Genomic DNA, 22,431 nt, shown 5'->3' with positions numbered 1-22,431 from the left:
GCGGCGGGCGGGGGGAGGGACGGCAGGGGCGCCGGCGGGCGGACCCGGAGGAAGGTCGGGGCCATGGGCCCGCGCTGCACCTCCAGAGGGTCCGGCGGCTGCTGGAACCCGAGGCTGGGGCTGGGGGCTCTCCGGGCTCCGACCCACGGCCCTCCCGCCCCCACCCGGACCGGGTGAGGGGCGCCCGCCCTAAACTAGAGGTGAGACGGGACGTCGGCGGGCGGGCCAAGAACACGGCGGGGGACGGTCCGCCGGGGAGCAGAGGGAAGTGGGGACAAATGGGGCCTCTCGCCTGCTCGCCGGGTGCGAGGTGGGAGGGGTGCCTGTCGCGGAACCGGGGCGCAGAGGGGCGGAGCGGGTCTCTCCGGGTGGGGGCCGTGGGATACCCAGTGGAGCCACTCTTGCCTCAGCCCCAGGAGGGGTCAACTCCGGGAAGGATGATGGTGTGGCTGCATAGACGAGTGCCAGGGGTCCAGGAAGGATGCTGAGGAGGGGAAGTCGAGGACTGGGCTGCGGGCCAGAAGGGCAAAGGCAGGTCTGGGGGCCGGAGGGGTTAGTCATGTGGTCCAAGAAGGTAGGTTCGGGTGCAGGGGGTGGGGAGCACTGACAGACGCTAAGAGGAGGAGCGCCCGGAGCTGCTCTGCGGACAGACATCCCGGGGACTAGGTTCTAAGTGGATGGGGAGTGGGGGACACGCGACCGCCGACTAGGGGATAGTGATGCAGCGGGCGGGCCCCGACCGGATGGCTGTGGAAGGCGGGCCTGGAGGGAGGGGACGGGGGCCCGGCTCCTGGGGGCGGGTCCCGGAGGGATGCAGCTTCGAGGGGGCTTAGGACGCGGCCGCGGCTTCAGAGGCGAAGCTGGCCCCTGAGCCCGCCGGCCCGCGCCAGCCGCTCCGGGGGGCCCGCGTCAGCGCGCGGTTGCCATAGCGACGGGCGGGCGGGGGACGGGGGCTGCGCGGAAAAGAGGTCAGCGCTCAGCCTAGCTGCGGCTCGTGGCCCCCGGCGGCGCTGGCGGCGGCACTGGGCTCGCCTCTGCCCACCCCGTGGCGGGCCCAGGCATGGGGTCCGGCGGCCCGAGCCCTCCGGCCCGCGCGCAGGGCTCGGGGCCGCGCGCCGCCGCCCCGCACTGACTGCCGCGCCGTGCCCTGCGCCAGGCGGAGCGGAGGCCGCACTCGGCCGGCCGAGCACCTTCAGGATGCTCATCAAGGAGTACCACATCCTGCTGCCCATGAGCCTGGATGAGTACCAGGTGGCCCAGCTCTACATGATCCAGGTGAGGGCGGTGGGAAGCTGGGGGGGGGGGGGGGGGCGGTGCACACTTCATGATGGGGTAATGGCAGCAGGAGCGCGCAGGCCGCACCTGGGACGAGTGGCCAGGCCCAGCTCAGCCCCCGTCAGCCCGGCTCTGGGGCTTGGAAGGACAGAGAAGTACCCCTTCCAATACGGGAGCCCAGGAGGTGGCTGTGGGAAAAGGGGCAGAAGGGGCTAGTGGCCCCATCCCCCAAATGCCTGGCCCCTGATTGATGCTCAGCCCACTTCTGATCTCCTTTAATCCTCCTTAGAATCTGTAACCCCTTGTGGGAGGGAAAGGAGTGCATGAGGAGGCAAGAGTGAGAGGCAGGGAGCCAGGTGGTAGAGAAGACTGGAAAGGGGGTCCCCAGAGGGTGCAGATTCCTGACAACCCCAGGTGGTCAGGGAGATGGGAATGAGGATCAGACCCCAAAACTGTGACAGAGGGGCAGGCAGGGACCCTAGAGGATGAGGTTGGGGTCTGAGCTTGGGTGGAATGCAGTGAGGCAGGCTCTCAGGGAGGGAAGACAGCGCTGGGCCTCTGGGAGGCCTGTGTTCCCCAGAAATGAGGGTCAGGGTCTGAAGAGACAAGAGGGCCAGGATCTAGCCTCAGAGGGTTGAGTGGGCCAAGTTCAGGCACCAGAACTATAAAAGGACAGGATCTGAATGCCCTCTAGCCATAAGGGGTGTGGCAGGAGCTGGTGTTGGGGTCCCAGAGAAGGAGGGGACTGGGAGCAGATTCTCAGAAAAGTGTGGGCCCCTTTTACTGTCCTTGATTCTTCCAGCCCACCCTCCAGGCCTCTTAGCTGCTCCTGGAGTACATGTGGCACACTCCCACCTCAGGAGCTTGCATCGGCATCCCCTCTGCTTTGAATAGTTCCCTCCACCCCACATCTGTACTCCACATCCACCCTCCCCTACTTCAAGCTGTATTCACACTGTGGTCATGTTATCTTCTCAGTGAGGCTTTCCCTGATCATCCTGTCATAATCATAATCCCAACCCTATATCCCTGGCCCTAACCTACACTTTCTTCTTCCCATAACACTCACCACTTCTAACATACCATGTCATTTGCTTCTGTTAAGTCCCTCCCTCCACTAGAACTAAATCCCACAGGGCAGGCAGGGTCTTTGTTTTGTTCATCAACAGGAGGTCCCAATTCATATAATCCCAATATGCCTAGAAAAGAGCAGACAATCAGTATGTGACTGAGTGCTGGGTTGCAAGCCCTGTGGAGGACCGGACAGCAGCTGTGATCCTGATCCTAGGGAACTGCAGGGGACCAGGGTTGGGTCTCAGGGAGATAGAAAGGCTAGGACTAGCGTTCTAGCACTGTGTAGAGGGCCAGGCTGAGCTGGGGCTGAGCTGCCCATTCTGCTCTGCCCCGGGTGCAGAAAAAGAGCCGGGAGGAGTCCAGTGGTGAGGGCAGCGGCGTGGAGATCCTGGCCAACCGGCCCTACACAGATGGGCCTGGCGGCAGCGGGCAATACACACACAAGGTGTACCACGTGGGCTCCCACATCCCAGGCTGGTTCCGGGCACTGCTGCCCAAGGCTGCCCTGCAGGTGGAAGAGGAATCCTGGAATGCTTATCCTTACACCCGGACACGGTAAGTGGGTGGAGCAGGCCTGGAGCAATGAGGAGAACAGCCCTGGTGGGCACAGTAATGACCCTCACCCCTGCCCTGTGCCCAGGTACACCTGCCCCTTTGTGGAGAAATTCTCCATCGAAATAGAGACTTATTACCTGCCTGATGGCGGGCAGCAGCCAAATGTCTTCAACCTGAGTGGAGCTGAGAGGAGACAGCGCATCCTGGGTGAGGCCTGGGACCAGTGAGGGGAACCTAGAGGCCCTCTCAGGCCACCTGCTACCTCAGTGAGCAGCCTCTGACAAGTCACAGCCCCTCTCCAGGTCTCAGATTCCTGGCTGTGCAAGGCTGCCTTCCCAATCCCAAGGCAGGGAAGGGGTGGCAGTTGGGGAGGGGGCTGGCATGGCTCAGTATACTGCTGGAACCCTCCCCTCAGACACCATCGACATCGTGCGGGATGCAGTGGCCCCAGGAGAATACAAAGCAGAAGAGGACCCCCGGCTGTACCGCTCGGCCAAGACTGGCCGCGGACCACTGGCTGATGACTGGGCACGCACAGCGGCCCAGACAGGGCCCCTCATGTGTGCCTATAAGCTGTGCAAGGTCGAGTTCCGCTACTGGGGCATGCAGGCCAAGATCGAGCAGTTCATCCATGATGTCGGTGAGCACCCAGCCACAGGAGGTTCCCTTTACCCAGCATCCACCAGGCACCCCTTATTTGAGCCAGGGGTGCTCCCAGTCTTTATGCTCCCAGAAGCATAAAGCCATCATTTCCCTTTGACTTGTTGGCACTGGGGCAGAGGAGAGCAGCACAGCCCGGCTGGGGGTTCATGGGAGCCTAGCCTTGAGGTATAGGTAAGAGTCAGGAGGGCAAGAAGCTGGGGACATGAGTTCTGAGCATGCAGGCACTGACATTCAGAGATGCTACTTTCATCCGTTAAGCTTCCAAGATTCTCCAGTGTTCGGTGGGTCAAGGGAGACTTAGAAACTCTCAAAAGGGTCAGCAGCCCTAACCAGCAACACACAAAGAAATACAGCCTAAGGCTGGGACTCTGCCATCATTCTCTTGGGGCCCCTCCCATGCCCAGCTCCCATGGCCCCATGCTCTAGCCCTGAGATCCAGAAGTCCTGTTTCTAACCCGACGGCTCCTGCAACTCTGCCCCGCCACATCCCCCAGGTCTGAAGGTGGGCCGCCTACCGTAGGAGCGTACAGGGGCCCGGGCTCCATGGGACCCCCAGTGAGCCACTTCCCAGCCCTGCACTTTAGTTTTCCCTTCTGTGAATGAGCAGGAGGCTGGTTCGGGTATTAAGAGCTAACACTGACTGAGCATTCACAATATGTAAGGTGCTTTGCTAATCACTCTTCCTGCAAGAGTTCCTTTAACACCCATGACACCCCTGCAAGGTAAGAACTGCTATTCCCATTTTACAGACCAGATGAGGAAATTTAGCTTAGAGAATAATATAGGCTCCTTGTCTCACATTTGTAAAAATACCAAAAAGCACGAATAAGAAAATGAAACCAGCAACATATAACTGTGGTTAAGATTCTGATCTATTTCCTTCCAGAAGTTTATAATCTGACCTTTATTAGTTTATTTCCTAGATACTAGTTTACTCCTAGATATTGGAGTTTCTAACTTTATTCCTCTGCTTCCGATGAAAATATCCCAGAATGGGTATCATCTTTCGCTACAAACTTCATTAAGTGCCAACACTTCCATTAACTATTAACACCTTCATTAACTATCAACAATTTCATTAACTGTTAATGCCTTAATTGTTAACTCCTCTGAAGAAGTCAGCAGGAAGCTAGTGAGAAAGACAGCAAGAAGCCTGGGTCCCAGCTTTCCAGGGTGTCAGCACTGGGTTTGTGCTCAGAGTTGGAGTGTCCAGAGGGATGAAAGAGGCAGGAACAGAGGGAGGCAGGTGGAGCAGAAAGACAAATGCCCCAGTTTCTATTCCCATCTCCCGGATGGCACTCGCCCTGGCCTACTTTGTGGCTCTGGGTGGGTGGTGTGCCCAGAGAAGCCATCACCCCATGTAGGGGGCTAGGTATGTGGCTGCCTGGTGGCCGTGCCAGGGAAGTTCAGGCTGGGAGGACATGGTTCTGATGCCCCTACAGGTCTGCGTCGGGTGATGCTACGGGCCCACCGCCAGGCCTGGTGCTGGCAGGATGAATGGACAGAGCTGAGCATGGCTGACATCCGGGCACTGGAGGAAGAGACTGCCCGCATGTTGGCACAGCGCATGGCTAAGTGCAACACAGGCACTGAGGGGCCGGAGGCCCAGGCCCCTGGGAAGCCTAGCAGCGTTGAGGCCCGGGCTGCAGCCAGCCATGCTGGCACCCCCGATGGGCCTGAGGCACCCTCCGGCCCCGATGCCTCGCCTGATGCCAGTTTTGGCAAGCAGTGGTCCTCTTCCTCACGTTCCTCCTACTCATCCCAGCATGGAGGTGAGGCTGGGGCATGGAGGGGTGGGGGAGGGAGCCACCCTCAGGCTGGACACCCAGGCTGAGGTTGATATGGCCCTGCAGGGGGCGTGTCTCCCCAGAGCTTGTCCGAGTGGCGCATGCAGAACATTGCCCGAGACTCTGAGAACAGCTCTGAGGAGGAATTCTTTGATGCCCATGGTCAGCACCACAGCCCTGGTGGGGGTGGGGGTATCCCTGAGCGGCTCCTCCTGCCCCATGACATAGCCCCTTGTCCTTTCAGAAGGCTTCTCAGACAGTGATGAGGTCTTCCCCAAGGAGATGACCAAGTGGAACTCCAATGACTTCATTGACGCCTTTGCCTCCCCTGTGGAGGCTGAGGGGACACCAGGTAAAGATTGCCATCCACCAGCACTCTGAATGCAGTAGACACTCAGAAAACAACTCAGCCCTGAGTTTAATGGGGTCCTCAATTGAATGTCAGTCCATTAAATATACAGGTGAATAATTAGTGGATAAGGAGTGGATAGATGGTTGGTTAGAGTATTCCAAGCTCAGACACAGGCCAAAAAACGAAGGAATTAATTTGGAATCCAGGAAGGCTTCACATGGGAGATGGTATCTAAGCTGGATTTTAAAGGATTGGACGAACTCTGTCCATTAGAACTTTCTGTGATGATGGAAATGTTCTAGCCACTAGCCACATGTGGTTTTCACTTGAAACATGGCTAGTGTGACTAAGGAGCTGAATTTTGCCTTGCATTGTATTTTAATTTATTTCAATTTAAATAGGCATATGTGACTAGTGACTACCATATTGGACAGGGCAGGATTGGAAGGAATCTTCTAGGCGTGTTTGCCTGGATAGTAGCAGGACCAACATATACAAAGGCCCAGACATGTGAAATGACCCACGAGAGCCTGATGAGAGAGGATACAGGAAGTTGGGGGATGGCTTAGGCAGACAGCACAGCAGAGATATCTGAAGTGCCCTATGAGGGGATCCCCACAGACCCCTCAGTCTCCTTCACTGGCTTCCCCCATCCTATAGACCCTGGAACCGAGGCCACCAAAGACATTGGGGATGGGGCCCGAGCACCCAGGGACTCAGAGGTGAGTATGGTCACCTACCCTACAACTGCAGTTCTGCCTGTCGGCCAGGCAGGCTACTGCCCTGACACCCCTGGCACCCCACTTTGCCCCACAGGGCCCAGACGGAGCTGGGGAGCTGGGGGCAGAGGCATGTGCAGTCCACGCCCTCTTCCTCATCCTGCACAGCGGCAATATCCTGGACTCAGGCCCTGGAGATGCCAACTCCAAGCAGGCGGACGTGCAGACCCTGAGCCTGGCCTTTGAGGCTGTCACACGAATCCACTTTCCTGAGGCCTTGGGCCACGTGGCGCTGCGTCTGGTGCCCTGCCCACCCATCTGTGCTGCTGCCTATGCCCTTGTCTCCAAGTACTGGTCAGGGGTGGGAGGGTGGGGGATGTACAGGGTCTTCAAGGAGCAGAGAGCATGGGGCTCCAGGGACCTAAAAGGCCTCATGAGGAAAGGGGGGAGGAGGCCAGGAACCCAGACACCTGGGCCAGTCATCCACCCAGGTGGACTTCGGCTTCTAGTCAATGCACCCCACAAAGGGCCTTGGGTGCTGATGCTCCCCACAAAGGCCCCATGGTGCTAAGACTTGCCAACAGGCCAAGGGGACTGGGAGGAGGCAATGCAGGGCTGGAGGGCCTCCCACCCACCCACCCCACCTCCTCCTACAGCCTGAGCCCCTACAGCCATGACGGTGACAGCCTGTCCCGCTCCCAGGACCACATTCCTCTGGCTGCCCTGCCACTGCTGGCCACCTCATCCTCCCGGTACCAGGGCGCTGTGGCCACTGTCATCGCCCGCACCAACCAGGCCTATGCTGCCTTCCTGCGCTCGCCTGAGGGTGCTGGCTTCTGTGGGCAGGTCAGCAGTCAGGGACATCCTCGGGAAGCTTGTTGCTAGAGCCTTCCACCTGCCTGCCTCTGCTACAGCCCTTCCTGATGGCACCACTCTCGCCAATCAGGTGGTGCTGATTGGAGATGGCGTCGGCGGGATCCTGGGCTTCGATGCGCTCTGCCATAGTGCCAGTGTGGGCACAGGGAGCCGGGGCAGCAGCCGCCGAGGGAGCATGGTCAGTTTGGCCGAACCCTGCCTCCTCAGGAGGGGGGTATCTCTCCAGCTCTAGGTCTCTGTCCCCTGCAATATGACAGCTCCCCTGCTATTCTGTCCCCTATTGGGCTGTGCCCCGAGTTCTCTCCTGGAGTCCCTGCTCCACCCCCAAGCCTCTCTCCTCACCTCCAAATAAGTAGAAATCGAATTGTCTCCAATCCTAGGGATATTTCTGTCCTCTATTTTGTCTAGAACAATGAGCTGCTCTCACCGGAGGTTGGCCTAGTGCGGGACCCCCTGGCAGATGGGGTGGAGGGGCTGGGCCGGGCGAGCCCAGAACCCTCAGTCCTGCCTGCCCAACGCACCCCCAGCGACCTGACCAGTACTGAGCCTGAGGGTGCTCAGAACAGGTGATGTTTCTACCCCATAACCCACACCCTGGGCTTGTGTGGGGCTGTGGAGGCATCAGCACTGAGCACCCTTCCCCACGCAGCCTGCAGGCAGCCCCCCCAACCACCTCCTCTGGGGAGCCCAGGCGGGCAAGCACAGCCTCCTGCCCACCTGCCGCCACTTCTGAGGCTCCTGATGGCCCCACCAGTGCTGCCCGCCTTGACTTCAAGGTCTCCGGCTTCTTCCTCTTTGGCTCCCCGCTGGGCCTGGTGCTGGCTCTGCGCAAAACCGTGATGCCCGCCTTGGAGGGTGAGGCTCAGGGTGGGGGTGGGTGCCACACACCTTTCCCTTTGCTCCTCCCTCTCCTCTATTTCCCATGAGATGCTGGCATTATTGCCATACCCCCAGTATAAACTAAGTTGCTGGCTGGAGGAGGGAACCTGAGGCCCTTCAGAAAGAAGGGACTTGCCAAGGCCAAGTTCCCAAACACAGTGCTCTGCTCGGGAACAGGTCTGACAGCCCAGGGAAGGGGTCCTCACCAATCCCATCAGCAGAGGAAAGGTCTTATCTCTTCTTAGCCAGGACACTCATCCCACTTTATCAGGAATCTGGTGACCTCTCAGGGAGCGCAGTTTGGGAAGGGCTGGCTCAGGGTCATACAGCATGTGAGGTGCTGCTTTGCACACCTCCCAGCATGCCCAACTGCAACTCCTCTTTCCTTTGTCTTCTAGTTGCCCAGATGCGCCCAGCCTGTGAGCAGATCTACAACCTCTTCCACGCGGCCGACCCCTGCGCCTCCCGCCTTGAGCCCTTGCTGGCTCCCAAATTTCAAGCTATCGCCCCACTGGCGGTGCCCCGCTACCAGAAGTTCCCCCTGGGAGATGGCTCATCCCTGCTGCTGGGTATGCCCCCAACCAAGATAAAGGGGAGAAGGAGGAGGGCATCAACAGGGAGGGATGGGAACAGGGCCCCCTGACCCAAGAAGACGTGAGGTGGTTCCTACATCATTGCTGACCTCTCATGTCACCAATCCCAAGACCATGGAATCCTACCCAAGACTCTGGCAGTCTCTGCCAAGAAGTTGGGGGCAGTCATGATGGCTAGGCTAGAGAGAGGAGCCAGTGGCACTGTCGTGCTAGTGTCTGGGAATACCCACAATGTGGGGGGTTGCTATACTGGAGGGGGGCGGTGCACAGCATATGCATATACACTTGTGTTCATGCATCGGTATGGGGCAGGTACCTGTGTATGCATGCAAGTGGGTACCCATTTGGCCCCATGAGACAAATGGGCCTGTGTGGGGGTGGTGGTAGCAGGCATTCCGGCAGGAATACAGTTGACTGTTGGCATAAGCTAAAAGGAGACAATGCTCCCCTATTCTTCATTTCTACCCAAATACGGGACAGTTCAGCCTCTGCTCCCTGACCAGGGAGGGCTGGCAGGGGAGACAAGGGAGGTGTCAGAGCCAAGCTGTCTTGGAAGCCCTAGGTGGGAAGACAGGAGGGCAGCCGGGCTCAGACTGCCACTCAGGTTGCCCCACCTCCCCCAGCTGACACTCTGCAGACACACTCAGGCCTCTTTCTGGAAGAGCTGGAGATGTTGGTGCCCTCAACACCCACCTCTGCCAGCGGTGCCTTCTGGAAAGGCAGTGAGTTAGGCACCGACCCACCAGCCCAGCCAGCTGCTCCTAGCACCACCAGTGAAGTGGTTAAGAGTAAGTCAACCAGCCACCCAGCTGGGGAGGGGACGCTGATTCTGCCCCCCAAAGCCCACCTGAAACACCCTTGCCCCCAGCATTGGCTCTGGGATGAGAGGGCCCCGGCACCCAACATTGGACTTGGCAAAGAGCAGGCTTGGCAGAAAGGAGGGGAGAAAGAGCACTCAGGGGCCAGACACGTGGGCATGAGGTGGGAGGCCACCCCTGACCCACTGCCCAACGTGGCCGTGCAGTCCTGGAGCGCTGGTGGGGGACCAAGCGGATTGACTACTCGCTCTACTGCCCCGAGGCGCTCACCGCCTTCCCCACCGTCACGCTGCCTCACCTCTTCCACGCCAGCTACTGGGAGTCGGCTGATGTGGTGGCCTTCATCCTGCGCCAGGTGGGCTCGGGGATACAGGGTGGGAGATGAGACCTGGACAAGGGATAGGGAGCCGAGAGGCAACCCCAGGCTCCCTGTTCATGTGGCCTCTCGCACACAGGTGATCGAGAAGGAGCAGCCACAGCTGACGGAATGCGAGGAGCCGTCCATCTACAGCCCGGCCTTCCCCAGAGAGAAGTGGCAGCGCAAACGCACGCAAGTCAAGATCCGGGTATGGGCCCTTCCCCTTGCGGCCTCAGGAGCAAGACCCTGCCCCCTCTCCCCAGCATCCCTGCTGCTCACTACGTTCCTGGGACCTTCCTGGGTGCCGCCCCCACACCGAGTCCTGGCCCTGCCCTTGGGAACCAAGAATCTCCTCCCCTTCCACCGCTGGCCGGATCCGTGCTCTCTGCACCCAGCCTCATCCTCTGAATCCCATCCTGTCCATCCCCTGGGACCCGCAGTTCACACACACTCCTGACCTCAGGTCGGGTCGGAAAAGTGCCCACCACTTGGGCCTCGCCCCTGCCTGGGTGTGGGTCCTCTACAATAGCTCCTCCTGCATCCCTGTCATCTCCGGGCTGTGGGCTCACGCCGTCTCCTCCCGCCAGAACGTCACTTCCAACCACCGGGCAAGCGACACGGTGGTGTGCGAGGGCCGCCCCCAGGTGCTGAACGGGCGCTTCATGTACGGGCCCTTGGACGTGGTCACGCTCACTGGAGAGAAGGTCAGGACATGCTGGCCTTGGCCCCGGGTAGACCCGCCCCCATCCAGCCGGGCAACTCTGGGTCTCCTCCACCCTCCGACAACAATGACAGCCCAGACCCTCCTCCACTCAGGGTCCTGGGGTGCGTGAGGCTCCACCTCACAGGCCCTCTCACCTGCTCGCCCCACCAGGTAGACGTCTACATCATGACGCAGCCACTCTCAGGCAAGTGGATCCACTTCGGAACTGAGGTCACCAACAGCTCTGGCCGCCTCACCTTCCCAGTGCCCCTCGAGCGCGCGCTGGGCATCGGCGTCTACCCGGTGCGCATGGTGGTCAGGTGAGCACTGGACAGGCCAGGCTTCCGCGGGCCGGGGCTCTGCCGGGCCTCGCTTGCCCCACGCAGCTCATGCAGTCCCTGGGCCGCAGGGGCGACCACACATACGCCGAGTGCTGCCTGACCGTGGTGGCCCGTGGGACCGCAGCTGTGGTCTTCAGCATCGACGGCTCCTTCACCGCCAGCGTCTCCATCATGGGCAGCGACCCCAAGGTGCGCGCCGGCGCCGTGGATGTGGTCAGGTAGGAGCGGCGCCACCCAGCTCACCCTGGTGACCCGCCCCACCCCCGGCGATAGAGCTGACCGCCATCCCACCCCACAGGCACTGGCAGGACTCGGGCTACCTGATTGTGTACGTAACGGGCAGGCCCGATATGCAGAAGCACCGCGTGGTGGCCTGGTTGTCACAGCACAACTTTCCTCACGGCGTCGTCTCCTTCTGCGATGGCCTCACCCACGACCCACTGCGCCAGAAGGCGATGTTTCTGCAGAGCCTGGTGCAGGAGGTGCGGCGGGGGAGGGTCCATCCCCGCCCCTCCCCGCCCCCACCTGAGGTTGTCCGACACACGGAGGCCCACCTGGTCCCACCCCCATGGGCTCGGGACCCTAACTGGCAGGAGAGGCCCCTATGGTCCAGCCCTCTAGTGGTCCGAAGGGCCCCCAGTCCTCTGGCCCAACTCTGGCTCCCATCTGGGCCTGGTGACATAAGACCCTGTGGCCTCGCCTCCGTCTGAATGGCCCCGCCCCCCAAAACCTTCCCAGAAACTTGGGATGCCTAGTGGCCCAGTCCCCTAACCAGCCTATCCCACCACAGGTAGAACTGAACATCGTGGCCGGCTATGGGTCACCCAAAGACGTGGCTGTATATGCGGCGCTGGGCCTGCCCCCGAGCCAGACCTACATCGTGGGCCGCGCAGTGCGGAAGCTGCAAGCTCAGTGCCAGGTGAGGGCCGAGCAAAGCCAGTGATCAGGAGCTGGCCAGGTAGCCTGAGCCTGGGTCTGAAGCCATGAGGACCACCTGCGTTAAGCACCTGAGGGGGCGGCTATAAAAAGGACACCGGGCTTCTCCTAGGATAGGGTCAAGGGCAGCCTGGAGCTGCTGGGCAGGGGTGCTGGTGTGCTCCAGACCGGGAGTGCTCATTTCACTTTGCGGTGGCTGCGGGCATGGACCTTGAGCTTTCTGAGCCCCAACTTCCTGCCTGTAGAACAGAAATGAGCTGGCACCAACCTCTACCCCTTGTGAATATCACATAACATGCCAGGGGCTGGGAATATGGCAAATGCTTACTGAATGTTAGCCGCTCCTCTTTCCCACCAAGACCTCAGGAAACTGAAGCCCAGGGAAAGGCAGAGGAAGAAAGCCAGGGCACTCTGGCTCCCAATCTGGGGTTCCTGTCTGCTAAGGGAAGGCTCTGGGTCAGGCCATGCCAGGTCTATAATGCCACCAGCACTGCCGAGGAGCCTGGGGGTGGGGGTGGAGTGAGGGGGGCAGGTGAGGGCTGCATGTGGGCCTGAGACCAGCTGTCCCCTCATTTCTGCCCACAGTTCCTGTCAGATGGCTACGTGGCCCACCTGGGCCAATTGGAGGCAGGCTCCCACCCTCATGCCCCCGCTGGACCCTCCAGGGCTGCCCTGGCCAAGAGCAGCTATGGCGGGGCTGCCCCTGTGGACTTCCTCCGAAAGCAGAGCCAACTACTCCGCTCCAGGGGGCCCAGTCAGGTGGAGCGGGAGGGCCCAGGGACACCACCCACTGCCCTGGCCCGGGGCAAGGCCCGGAGCATCAGCCTCAAGTTGGACAGCGAGGAGTGAGGTCCAAAATGTGGCTGGCCCTGAGTTATTTATTCGTGTACTTGAGGGGCCCAAGTGGCACCTGTGGGAAGCTGGGGGCCGAGATCGCTGGCCCCCCCACCCCACACCCTGCATCCCTGTCTGCCCCTCGATGTTACTTCCCTTTCATGTGGGGGGGCACCTAGCCTCGGGGGAGGAGGGAGCAGTAAGGGCCTGGAGGCCTTTCCAGTGTGTGTAAATCCATGAAAATAAAGCACCTGTAACCCAGCCAACTGCCCACTCGCCTGGCACCAAGCCCACTTTCCAGTTTGAGGGGGACACTGCAGGGCAGAGAGGGGCCAGGATGTGCCCAGGGTCATAGCATAGGTCAGAGGCAAGGCCAGGATGGGAGCCTGGGCCTCAAGGTCCTCCCTTCTATCCGAGGCTTCCTCATGAACAAGCAGCCCTCCCCACCTGGGTCAGCCCCTCAGTTCACATGGGCCCAGACTTGGCTTCTGCCTGAAACTTCTGCCTTCAGAAGCTGAGGCCACAAGACTGTGGGACCAGGGGCTGGAGGGGAGACCAAACTAGGGGGCCACCTCACTCAGGCCCTCCTGGCTGTGCCTTTGTCTCCCCCTGAGGACCAAAGGTACCCAGGCACCTCGGCCCTGGCCAGCAAAAGACACTTCCTTTATGACAGAGATCATCCTCCTCATCTCTGCTGGGGACACTGAGGCCCAGAGAGGTCCTAGAGCTGGCAAATGGGAAGCTGGGATCAGAACCTCAATCCTTTGCCTCACAAAACCACCTGAGTACCAGTAAGTTTGAGATGTTAACCCTGGTCTTCCCAATGATTCAGCTCGACAGGCCCAGGGAGAGATAAATATGGCCTTTATATACAGAGAAGCATGATGCAGCAGGGGCAGGGGTGCTGGGAGCAGCAGTGGGCTAGGCAGGGTGGGCAGGGCCGGCAGGGCCCTATCAATGGGAGAAGATGCCCCGGAAGCGAGCCTTGTCCTCTTCATCCTTCTGCCGGATCCGTGCCTCCAGGGCTCGCAGCTCACGGCTCACGATGGGCGCCAGGGCAGGGTCCAGCTCCAGCACCTTGGCAAAGTCAGCCTGGGCCTCCTGTGCATTCCACACGGCCGCGTGTGCCTTGCCCCGCTTGAAGTAGGCCTTGACATTGTCTGCAGGGGTGCCAGAGGGCAGCAGGCATGCAAAGGCATTAGAGGGGGACAAGCCAGCTGGCCAGCCTGACTTCTGCCACTGTGGTCCCCTCATGGGTCAGAACCCTCCCAAACGGAGAATGCCAACCACACCCAAAACCCCACGACACCATTCATATGTCATTGACACAACAGTGCCCATGACCCTGCTTGGGTGGAGGACATTTGTTCAGGTGCACGTAGGGGCTCCAAAGGGGGGTGACGTCAAAGGCTCACCGTCATACTTGTTGAGGATGGAGGAGCAGTGGTCCAGCACTTCATAATACTCCTGGGCCACCAGCTTGCACTGACAATAGTTGAGCAGCAGCGGGGTGATCTGCTGATCCAGCTGGATCCAGTCAGGGGACCCGGGCTGCTCCTGGGGGCATGGGGACAGCGAGAGGCCAGAAGACACTAAGAGCCGAGTCCCTTAGTTCCAGCTCACCCTCTCCACCACAGCCTCCGGGCAGCACCTTCATCTGCAGGTTCTTGAGGCAGGCAATGGCATCGTAGTACTTGGCGGCGGCCTCCTTCACGTGGCCCTCACGGTACAGCCTGTTGCCTTCCTGGTGGATGACTGGCACTGCCTTTGCCTTCTCCTCATCTGTCATGGCCCAGGGGTCCTGCTGATATGTGCCGGGGTTCTCCACCTGCCAGAGCATGGGCCACATCAGGTGAGGCCCCAGGGCACCCCAGGGTCTTCCCCATCGGCAGACCTGACCAGCCTCTAGGCTGGCCGGGCCTCTGGACGTTGGACACCAGAAGCAGAACCACTTATTCCTTCACTGACCATTCAACAAATGTTTAAGTAGGACCTCCTACCTGTCCAGCACGAGGCCAGCTTCCAGGAACAGAAGAGTGAACAAGATGGTGAAAACCCCTACCTTCACAGAGACCTGCGGAAGCAGAGGGGCCCCAGGAGGGAAACCTATGGAGACTGTCAGGATCCTGCCAGGCGTTCTTGTACCTGCCCTATCCCAACCCTGCAACGGTCCATCCAATAGCCCTGGGCGAGCAGTCAGGACCAATTCCTGCTGTGAGGCTGCGCAGTGGTGGCTTGGTAGCCCCTCACCTTAAGCATCTCAATGTCAAAGATGAGAGGCTGAGGGTTCTGCTGCAGAGCATCCAGGTCAGCATGGCCCAGGGAACTGTGCTCATGCATCTGGGCGATACCACAGCAGTGCCGCTGGCCCTCCAGAGGGTCCTTGCCGGCTGCGATGTTGCGTAAACTCTTGGCGACCAGCGGATACAGGACCACATGCTGTAGAGAGGCAAGTGGGCACCAGGGGCTCTGTCAGCGTGGGCTGCCTGGTCTCCACACCCAAGAAGCCCAGCCCCTGGCCCCATCACCACCTGAGAGAGAACACTGAAGCCCAGAGAGGGGCAGCAACTGGCTCAGGCCCCACTCCATTGAAACAGAGAAACTCCCTCCAGAGTCCTCTGGCATCCCAGCCTTCTGTTCTGGCAAAGTCCCCAGCTCCCACCACACTCTCTGGCCACCAAACCAAGCACCTCTCCCACACCCAACACAAACACACACTCTCACTGTCAACCCACCTCCCCTGCTCTTACAAGCTCAGGCTCTTGCCTCTTCCTCCTCCTCCTCCCAGAGGTGTAGCCCACAAGCTGGACTTCTCACCATTACTGGGATCCCTCCACATTCTGTTCTCAGCATCCCTCTCCCTTCTCTCCTGCCCCAGCCCCACCCCATTCAGGGCCTATCTCAGGTCTGGGTGCTCGGCGGAGACCTCCAGGCATAGAGGACCTAGTCTTTGACCTTTCACCAGGAACAGCTGCTGAGAAGGTGGGAAGCTGACTACCTCAACCCCAGTCCAACCAGCTCTGCTCACTCTCCCTATAGTCTGCATGGGAGCAGACTGTGGGAGTAACGTCTCTCCAGCCAGCAGACGTCCTCAGTCTTGGTGCTGAGTGTTTTGAGCTAAAGATAAACAGGTCTAGTCCTTGCTCTGCAGTCCCTTACACCCAGGTAGAGGACCAAATCCTGGCCATGCAGGGCATGAGGGTTAGAGGACCCAGAGGAGGATTTCAAGCCAACCACCAGCTGTCAGGGAGGGCTTCCTAGGGGTAGTGACCCCAGGAATTGACTTTGAAGTATGAGGTAGGATCTTGGCCAAGAAGGGGACAGAAAGGAAAGGCAGGGAGGTGAGTAGGAGGGGAAGACTGGCAGGAGTCAGAGCCTGCAGGGCTGTGTGAGAGTCTGAGAGTAACTAGGGGCCAGAGAGGATTTAAAACACAGTCGTGCAGGTTATTTGCATTTGAGAATCAGTCCCCTGGCTGCAGTCTGGCTAATGAAGAGGAGAAGGCAGAAGGGGCCAGGACCCCGATGTCCTGTTGGTGTAGTGCCCTGGAGGGAGTTTGTGGCAGCCTGGCTAGGGCACAGGCCCTAGGATGGGGAATAGGAAACATCTGGACAGACACTGCAGGCAGGTGCAGGATGTCAGGTACCTTGACGTCGCAGCAGAACTGGGCGATCTCCCCCTCACGCATGGTGGACACGATGGTCTCCCACACAGGCAGCTTGAACTTCTTGCCAATGATGAGCTCCATGGGCTTGCCACGCACCCGGCTGTCATCCAGCACAGCACCCTCCTTGTCACTGTGCAGAGTCCGGTAGTGGAATGTGGCCTGCAGGCCACATGTGGGATAAGGCAAGGGCACAAACACTCACCAAGCCCCCAAGGACAAGCCAGCTCCCAGCCTGCAGATAGCATGGGGCACAGGACTCACCCAAGGGTCACCACCTGACCTTTACCCCACCACCCAGAGGAGGAAACTAAGTCACAGAGAGTGAAGGAAGGAGCCCAAGTCACATGGTTAGGGGGTGGACAGGCTGGGGTGGGATTCCAAGCACCCTGCCACCAAATGTTCTTTCAACAAATATTTACTGAGCACATACTATGTGTCTGAGCTCTGTGCTAGACACAGCAGTAAACAGAACAGATAAAAGTCCCTGTGCCCATGGAGTTCACATGGAACTTCTAAAGGAGATGAGGCTGAAACAAAACACTGTGCTATATACAGTGGAGCTAAGGGCTGTGGATCAGAAAACAATGCAGCAGAGGAAGACAGGGCAAATTTATACACAGGATGCGGACACTTTCTGAGGAGGCAACATTAGAGCAGATATCTGAAGAGAGTACAAGAGAAAGCCCACCAGACAGATGCTGGGGTAGGAAACTGGTGTGAACTGTCTAGGCCAAAAGGATAGCAGTGAGATCATGCAGTGTGTTCAAGATGCATCAAGGTCAGTGTGGCATGGGCAGCCTGGGTGGCTCAGCAGTTTAGTGCCTGCCTTCAGCCCAGGGCATCATCCTTGAGTCTTAGGATCGAGTACCGCATCAGGCTCCCTGCATGGAGCCCCTGCTTCTCCCTCTGCCTGTGTCTCTGCCTCTCTCTCTCTCTCTCTCTGTGTCTTTCATGAATAAATAAATAAAATCTTAAAAAAAAATTTAAAAAAGGCCAGTGTGGCAGAAAAAGAGCAAATGAGGGAAGGGGTGCACTGTGGGGTCACCGCAGTCAAGGGGAACGATCCCACAGGACTTGGAGGCTATGGTGAGGCCATTGTGTTTTTACTCTGGGTGGCTCCATGCAGAGGAGGGAGAGGATCTGACTTGGGTGAGGGCAGATGCAGGATGTAGGCCAGGGGCACAACAGGGACCTGAACCAGGGTGGTCCAGGGAGAGACCACGAGAAGTGGTGAGATCCCCGGTGCATTCTGAAGGCTTGCTGCAGGACATGAGAGCACAGGAAGGGCTGTGGAGACTGGGAGGGTTTTGGCAACCAGAAGGCTGGAGGTGCCCCCCCACTGAGATGGGGGAAGGCTTGGGTACAGCTGGCTAAGTCTGAGATGCCACCAAGTGATGGTGGTGAGTCGGGAGCGCAGCCAAAAATACACCTGTGGCAGTGGAGAGTTTTTTAGAGATGAGCCTGGGGGACAATCACCCAGGGGGTGAGTCCAGAGAGAAGAGATCTGAAGATGAAACCCTTGGCAGGATATAGATAGAGAAGCCCACGCTTTTGCCCACCACACGATGCTGCATCTCTGAACTCTGATTCCAAATCAGTAAAGTAGAGGCAACCCTAACCCAGCCCGCATTGTGGGAATGAAAGGAAACAGAGTATGTATTATGTATCATGTATTACTGTGAGCGCTCGATCACCACGGGATTGTTCTTTGGTATTACTTGTCCCTGTTTTTTGGTGCCACACATATCTTCACTATCTTTACAATGTCTCTCCTCCTGGTGTCTGTTCCATCCAGAATCTCCCTTCTTCAAGGCCATCAACCCCCTCTACACACAGCCCATGGGGACATGCGCCCACTCCCACACCTCTTCTCTCCACTCTGAAAGAATCCCTCTTAATATAACTGACCATCAAAACGACGGAGTTCTCCCTCTGCTCTCATGGCACTGACGCTGGGCCAGTCTAGAATCTTTACCCACCCAACCTTGGCAGAGGGCTGCTCATTCACAACCGCTTTTACTTTTGGCGTCCCCAATCCAGGCCAGGATCTTTGGTTACTTGCTCAATATGCATGTTCTGTGTGACTGCTCTGCTGGGCCCTGGGGGCTGCCCCTGGGAAGCAACTGACTCTAGAGGCAACTGAAAAAGGCACTCCAGGAGGAGGGAACTGCATGAGCAGAAGCAGGGAAGCCCGGAGACTTAGGGTGTTTGGGGAGGGGACAGGAGAGGCCTGGAGATACAAAGGAGGAAGGTGGTAGACTCTTTAACCTCCCAGCCCTTCTCTGTCCTGAGCAACATCACGTAGAGAGGTCCAAAACTCTGCCCAAGAGCTCCAGTCTGGCAGACCTGACCTCTGGGCATGTTTAATGGGTTTGCGCGCTCGGGGGCCTCACTTTTCCCCAATTAAACAATGGGAGCTAGTCTAAGTGTTTTCAGAAGGCTCTCCCATCTATAAAAGAACTTGAACCTTACAACCCAGAGGCCCCGAGCCTCCTCCCCAGTCCCGGGGCACCCCCCACGTCCCAGGTCTCCCGCTCTGGATCTCCTCCAGCTCCAGGTCTGAGCACACGCTGAAGCCAAACCCCCGCAACCTTCTGATGATGACTGACGGCCTCCCCGACCAATGCAGCCACACCGCCAAACCACCCGGCGAGGCCGACGTCTCTAAATTCACCCCCTACTTAAATGCAGACCAACCAGCGTCGAGCTCGGCATGTGAGCGGTAGGGTCAGCGGCCGCTGCTCTCTGGGCATGCGCAACCTCTCGCCTAAGGCCTCCTCCCGCCTCGCATGCGCACCGCGCCGCCAAAGGGTCGAGGGGAGGGGGCTGGGCACGAACCTTGGTTCCATCCTGAAAGTCCGGGAGCTCTCCTCGGCCCTCCTGTATCACACGCTTTTGGATCCCGTCCTCCCGGAGCCTTGCGATGATATCCGCCATCCTTCTTCCCCGCTGCTCTCTTTCGGTAACTTCCGGACTCCTTCGGCAGCTTCCGGAACTGCTTCGGCACTTTCTAGGGCTTCGGCAACTTCCGAGATGCCGCCATTTTGGCTGAGGGCAGATGCCAAAAAGGGAGTAAACGTCGAAACGGACTGTAATTGGTTCTCTGCGCAGCGCCGAGCGCGCAGCTCTGACCAGGGGCGGGGCCTGAGGCTGGGGAGGCCCCCGGGGGGGCGGGACGCGCCAGAGAGGCGGGGCCAGGGGCGCGGGGCGGGGCCAGGGGCGCGGGGCGGGGCGTCCCCAGCAATTAGGTCATTGAATGGATTTGGAAGGTCGCTCCCACGTGGTTGTGTGCTCCTACCCAACCCGTTTAAAGTTGTAGTGTCGCAGCATTACGGGGCTCCGGGACTCGGAGGATGGGAGGCGGCCCCCTCCCATCCTCCGAGGTAACGCCGCTACCTACAGCTACTATTATCGTGTATCCCTTTCTGGCCTTTTCTTTTTGAAAATCTAGCAACAGAGTGACTTTTGCATCCTGGATTTTTATCTTTGGGAAAAAACAAAAAGCAAATAAATGAAAACCAAAAAATAAAACCAGGAGTAAGAGGGTTTCGGTATTCCTGTGAGTACAATAAGCTCCCAAGAGACTGGGAGAGCCCCTGGTGGGGTCAGGAGTGGGTGAGTCGGCCACTGAATCCAGTGTCAGGCACACAGTAGGTGTGCAATAAGTATTAGGAAATACATGACTGATAGAAATGACGTACTTTGGGGGCTACAACAAGGTTTTTCTTGGCTTCTGGAAACTAGCTGTGATCAATAGCAGTAGGAGCCTTCACCCAATTTAAAGGATTAGGTGCTCCAGTCAGGGGAATGTCTTGAGAACTGTGACCTGTCTTCATCCTACCCTCCTAACTAGGAAGGGTTATTGTCCCTGCCCTCTGACCCAGGTGCTAAGCGCATGGGACAGTGACACAGTGAGAGTTCATTTCCCACAAGAAGTCCCCTGAGAAAGGTGGGACCTCAGAGGTGAAAGGGAAATGTGATTTGTTTGGTTGGTTTTCGCTTTTGCTTTTTACCAACAGAAAGTTTTATAGGCCATCACTGCCAAATTCTGAAGCAACAAGCAGCCTGGGACGCCTGGGTGGCTCAGCGGTTGCGCGTCTGTCTGCCTTTGGCTCAGGGCGTGATCCCAAGGTCCACATCGGGCTCCCTGCATGGAGCCTGCTTGTCCCTCTGCCTGTGTCTCTGCCTCTCTGTCTGTGTCTCTCATGAATAAATAAGTAAATAAAATCTTAAAAAAACAGAAAACACAAGTAGCCTGTATCTTATTTATAAATTGTTCCAAAAAAGGGAAAAAGAGGAAAACTGACCGGCATTTTTTTAAAGATTTTATTTATTTATTTGAGAGAGAGAGAGAGAGCACAAGCAGGAGGAGGGGCAGAGGAAGAGAGAGAAGCAAACTCCCTGCTGAGCAGGGAGCCCAATGCAGGGCTCCATCCCAGGACCCAAAGATCATGACCTGAGCCGAAGGCAGACACTTACCCAGTTGAGCCACTCAGGCACCCCTAAACTTTTTTCAAAAAAAAAAGCATCGAGATCAAATATAGCTCATTCCATTAATGTAAGAATGCTTCAGAATAGATAGAAACATCTATCATTATAATTTATCACATCAGTGAACTAAAGGAGAAAACTCATATGGTTATCTCAAAATACTCAGGAAAAGCATTTGATAAAGTTCTATGGCTAAATAATGAAAACTTACAGTTTAGTGGGACACCTGGGTGGCTCAGTCAGTTGAGCATCCAACTCTTAATTTCAGCTCAGGTCATGACCTCAGGATCGTGAGATTGAGCCCTGCATCCAGGGAGAAGTCTGCTTGAGATTCTCTCCCTCTGTCCCTCCCCTTGCTCTCTCTCTAAAAATAAATAAATAGATCTTTTTAAAAACACCAAAACCTTACGGTTAGGAAAAAGAGGAAACTTCTCAGATTGATAAAAAGCCATACATGATTAAGTATGATGGAATAAGTATTCCCATCCCCTTCAATATCAGGAACAAGACAAGTAATGCTCTCTAGGGATGCCTGGGTGGCTCAGCAGTTGAGCATCTGCCTTTGACTCAGGGCGTGATCCTGGGTCCATTGATCGAGTCCCATATCAGGCTTCCTGAGTGGAGCCTGCTTCTCTCTCTGCCTATGTCTCTGCCTCTCTCTCTCATGAATAAATAAATAAATCTTCAAAAAAAATTAATACTCTCTACCAATGATGCTGTTTAGCACAGTACTGGAAGTCCTGGCCAAAGCAATGAACCAAGGAAAATAAATTGTAAGAGTAATTCCCTCTACATAGAAAATCCAACAGAATCTTTGGACAGGGCAGCCTGGGTGGCTCAGCAGTTTAGTGCCACCCTCAGCCCAGGGCCTGATCCTGGAGACCCGGGATGGAGTCCCACGTTGGGCTCCCTGCATGGAGCCTGCTTCTGTCTCTGCCTCTCTCTCTCTCTCTCTCTTTCTCTCTCTCAGTCTCTCTCTCTGACTCTCATGAGTGAATAAATAAAATCTTAAAAAAAAATAAGAATCTATGGGCAGACTATTTTTAACAAATTAGAGAATTTTGGGATGACTGGGTGGCTCAGTGGTTGAGCATCTGCCTTTGGCTGGGTTGTGAGCCTAGGGTCCTGGGATCCAGTCCTGCATCAGTCTCCCCATGGGAAGCCTGCTTCTCCCTCTGCCTATGTTTCTGCCTCCCTCTGTGTCTCTCATGAATAAGGAAATTAAAAGTTTAATTAAAAAAAATTAGAGAATTCTGCAGTATTGCAGGAATATAAAATAAAGCTACCAAAAATTAATAACACTCTTCATAACATCAATAATCCACTAAAAAAATGTAATAGAAAATAAGATACCGGGCAGCCCAGGTGGCTCGGAGGTTTAGCGCCGCCTTCGGCCCAGGGTGTGATCCTGGACACGCGGGATCAAGTCCCACATCAGGCTCCCTGCATGTAGCCTGCTTCTCCCTCTGCCTATGTCTCTGCCTCTCTCTCTCTCTCTCTGTTTCTCATGAA

The 22,431-nt window shown here is 57.4% G+C and overlaps 2 protein-coding genes across 5 annotated transcripts; one reads left to right on the top strand and one right to left on the bottom strand.

Annotated features, from left to right (window-relative positions):
* Nucleotides 1-17: 17 nt before the first annotated feature.
* On the top strand, nucleotides 18-13,024 carry PITPNM1 (phosphatidylinositol transfer protein membrane associated 1). 3 transcript variants are annotated; one of them, XM_077862627.1, is made up of 25 exons: nucleotides 18-200; nucleotides 411-531; nucleotides 1,157-1,275; nucleotides 2,690-2,904; nucleotides 2,990-3,111; nucleotides 3,320-3,544; nucleotides 5,010-5,339; nucleotides 5,421-5,516; nucleotides 5,599-5,706; nucleotides 6,367-6,428; nucleotides 6,523-6,773; nucleotides 7,082-7,271; nucleotides 7,372-7,479; nucleotides 7,710-7,867; nucleotides 7,951-8,156; nucleotides 8,579-8,749; nucleotides 9,397-9,561; nucleotides 9,798-9,946; nucleotides 10,047-10,157; nucleotides 10,537-10,653; nucleotides 10,824-10,972; nucleotides 11,062-11,211; nucleotides 11,292-11,475; nucleotides 11,784-11,912; nucleotides 12,515-13,024. In XM_077862627.1, the coding sequence occupies exons 3-25, from the start codon at nucleotides 1,198-1,200 to the stop codon at nucleotides 12,776-12,778; spliced, it is 3,738 nt and encodes a 1,245-aa protein (XP_077718753.1). In that variant the 5' UTR covers nucleotides 18-200; nucleotides 411-531; nucleotides 1,157-1,197; the 3' UTR covers nucleotides 12,779-13,024. The 3 variants fall into 3 exon arrangements, with proteins under 3 accessions (XP_077718753.1, XP_077718754.1, XP_077718752.1); XM_077862628.1 differs by lacking the exon at nucleotides 411-531 and having other exon boundaries at nucleotides 5,602-5,706; XM_077862626.1 differs by lacking the exon at nucleotides 411-531.
* Nucleotides 13,025-13,610: 586 nt separating this feature from the next.
* AIP (AHR interacting HSP90 co-chaperone) lies at nucleotides 13,611-19,541 on the bottom strand. 2 transcript variants are annotated; one of them, XM_077862630.1, is made up of 6 exons: nucleotides 19,267-19,541; nucleotides 16,408-16,587; nucleotides 15,014-15,202; nucleotides 14,415-14,591; nucleotides 14,187-14,320; nucleotides 13,611-13,923 (listed from the first exon to the last, which is right to left on the bottom strand). In XM_077862630.1, the coding sequence occupies exons 1-6, from the start codon at nucleotides 19,363-19,365 to the stop codon at nucleotides 13,851-13,853; spliced, it is 852 nt and encodes a 283-aa protein (XP_077718756.1). In that variant the 5' UTR covers nucleotides 19,366-19,541; the 3' UTR covers nucleotides 13,611-13,850. The 2 variants fall into 2 exon arrangements, with proteins under 2 accessions (XP_077718756.1, XP_077718755.1); XM_077862629.1 differs by having other exon boundaries at nucleotides 14,179-14,320; nucleotides 19,267-19,532.
* Between the last annotated feature and the right edge of the window lie 2,890 nt (nucleotides 19,542-22,431).

The sequence above is a fragment of the Canis aureus genome, chromosome 21 (genome assembly GCF_053574225.1).
Source record: "Canis aureus isolate CA01 chromosome 21, VMU_Caureus_v.1.0, whole genome shotgun sequence".
In the NCBI taxonomy this organism is placed as follows: Eukaryota; Metazoa; Chordata; class Mammalia; order Carnivora; family Canidae; genus Canis; species Canis aureus.
The sequence above is the reverse complement of the archived record's forward strand: the minus strand, read 5'-3'. Positions and strand labels throughout refer to the sequence as shown.

Bases quoted from the DNA above. Each gene is read 5' to 3' on its own strand.
- AIP (XM_077862629.1), bottom strand. From the start codon at position 19,365: ATGGCGGATATCATCGCAAGGCTCCGGGAGGACGGGATCCAAAAGCGT. The intron at 16,588-19,266 runs GTTCGTGCCCAG...TGTGGCCTGCAG, and splicing joins ACTTTCAGGATGGAACCAAG to GCCACATTCCACTACCGGAC. The intron at 14,321-14,414 runs GTGCTGCCCGGA...CCATGCCCCCAG, and splicing joins TCAAGAACCTGCAGATGAAG to GAGCAGCCCGGGTCCCCTGA.
- PITPNM1 (XM_077862626.1), top strand. From the start codon at position 1,198: ATGCTCATCAAGGAGTACCACATCCTGCTGCCCATGAGCCTGGATGAG. The intron at 6,429-6,522 runs GTGAGTATGGTC...TTTGCCCCACAG, and splicing joins GAGCACCCAGGGACTCAGAG to GGCCCAGACGGAGCTGGGGA. The intron at 7,480-7,709 runs GTCAGTTTGGCC...TATTTTGTCTAG, and splicing joins GCAGCCGCCGAGGGAGCATG to AACAATGAGCTGCTCTCACC.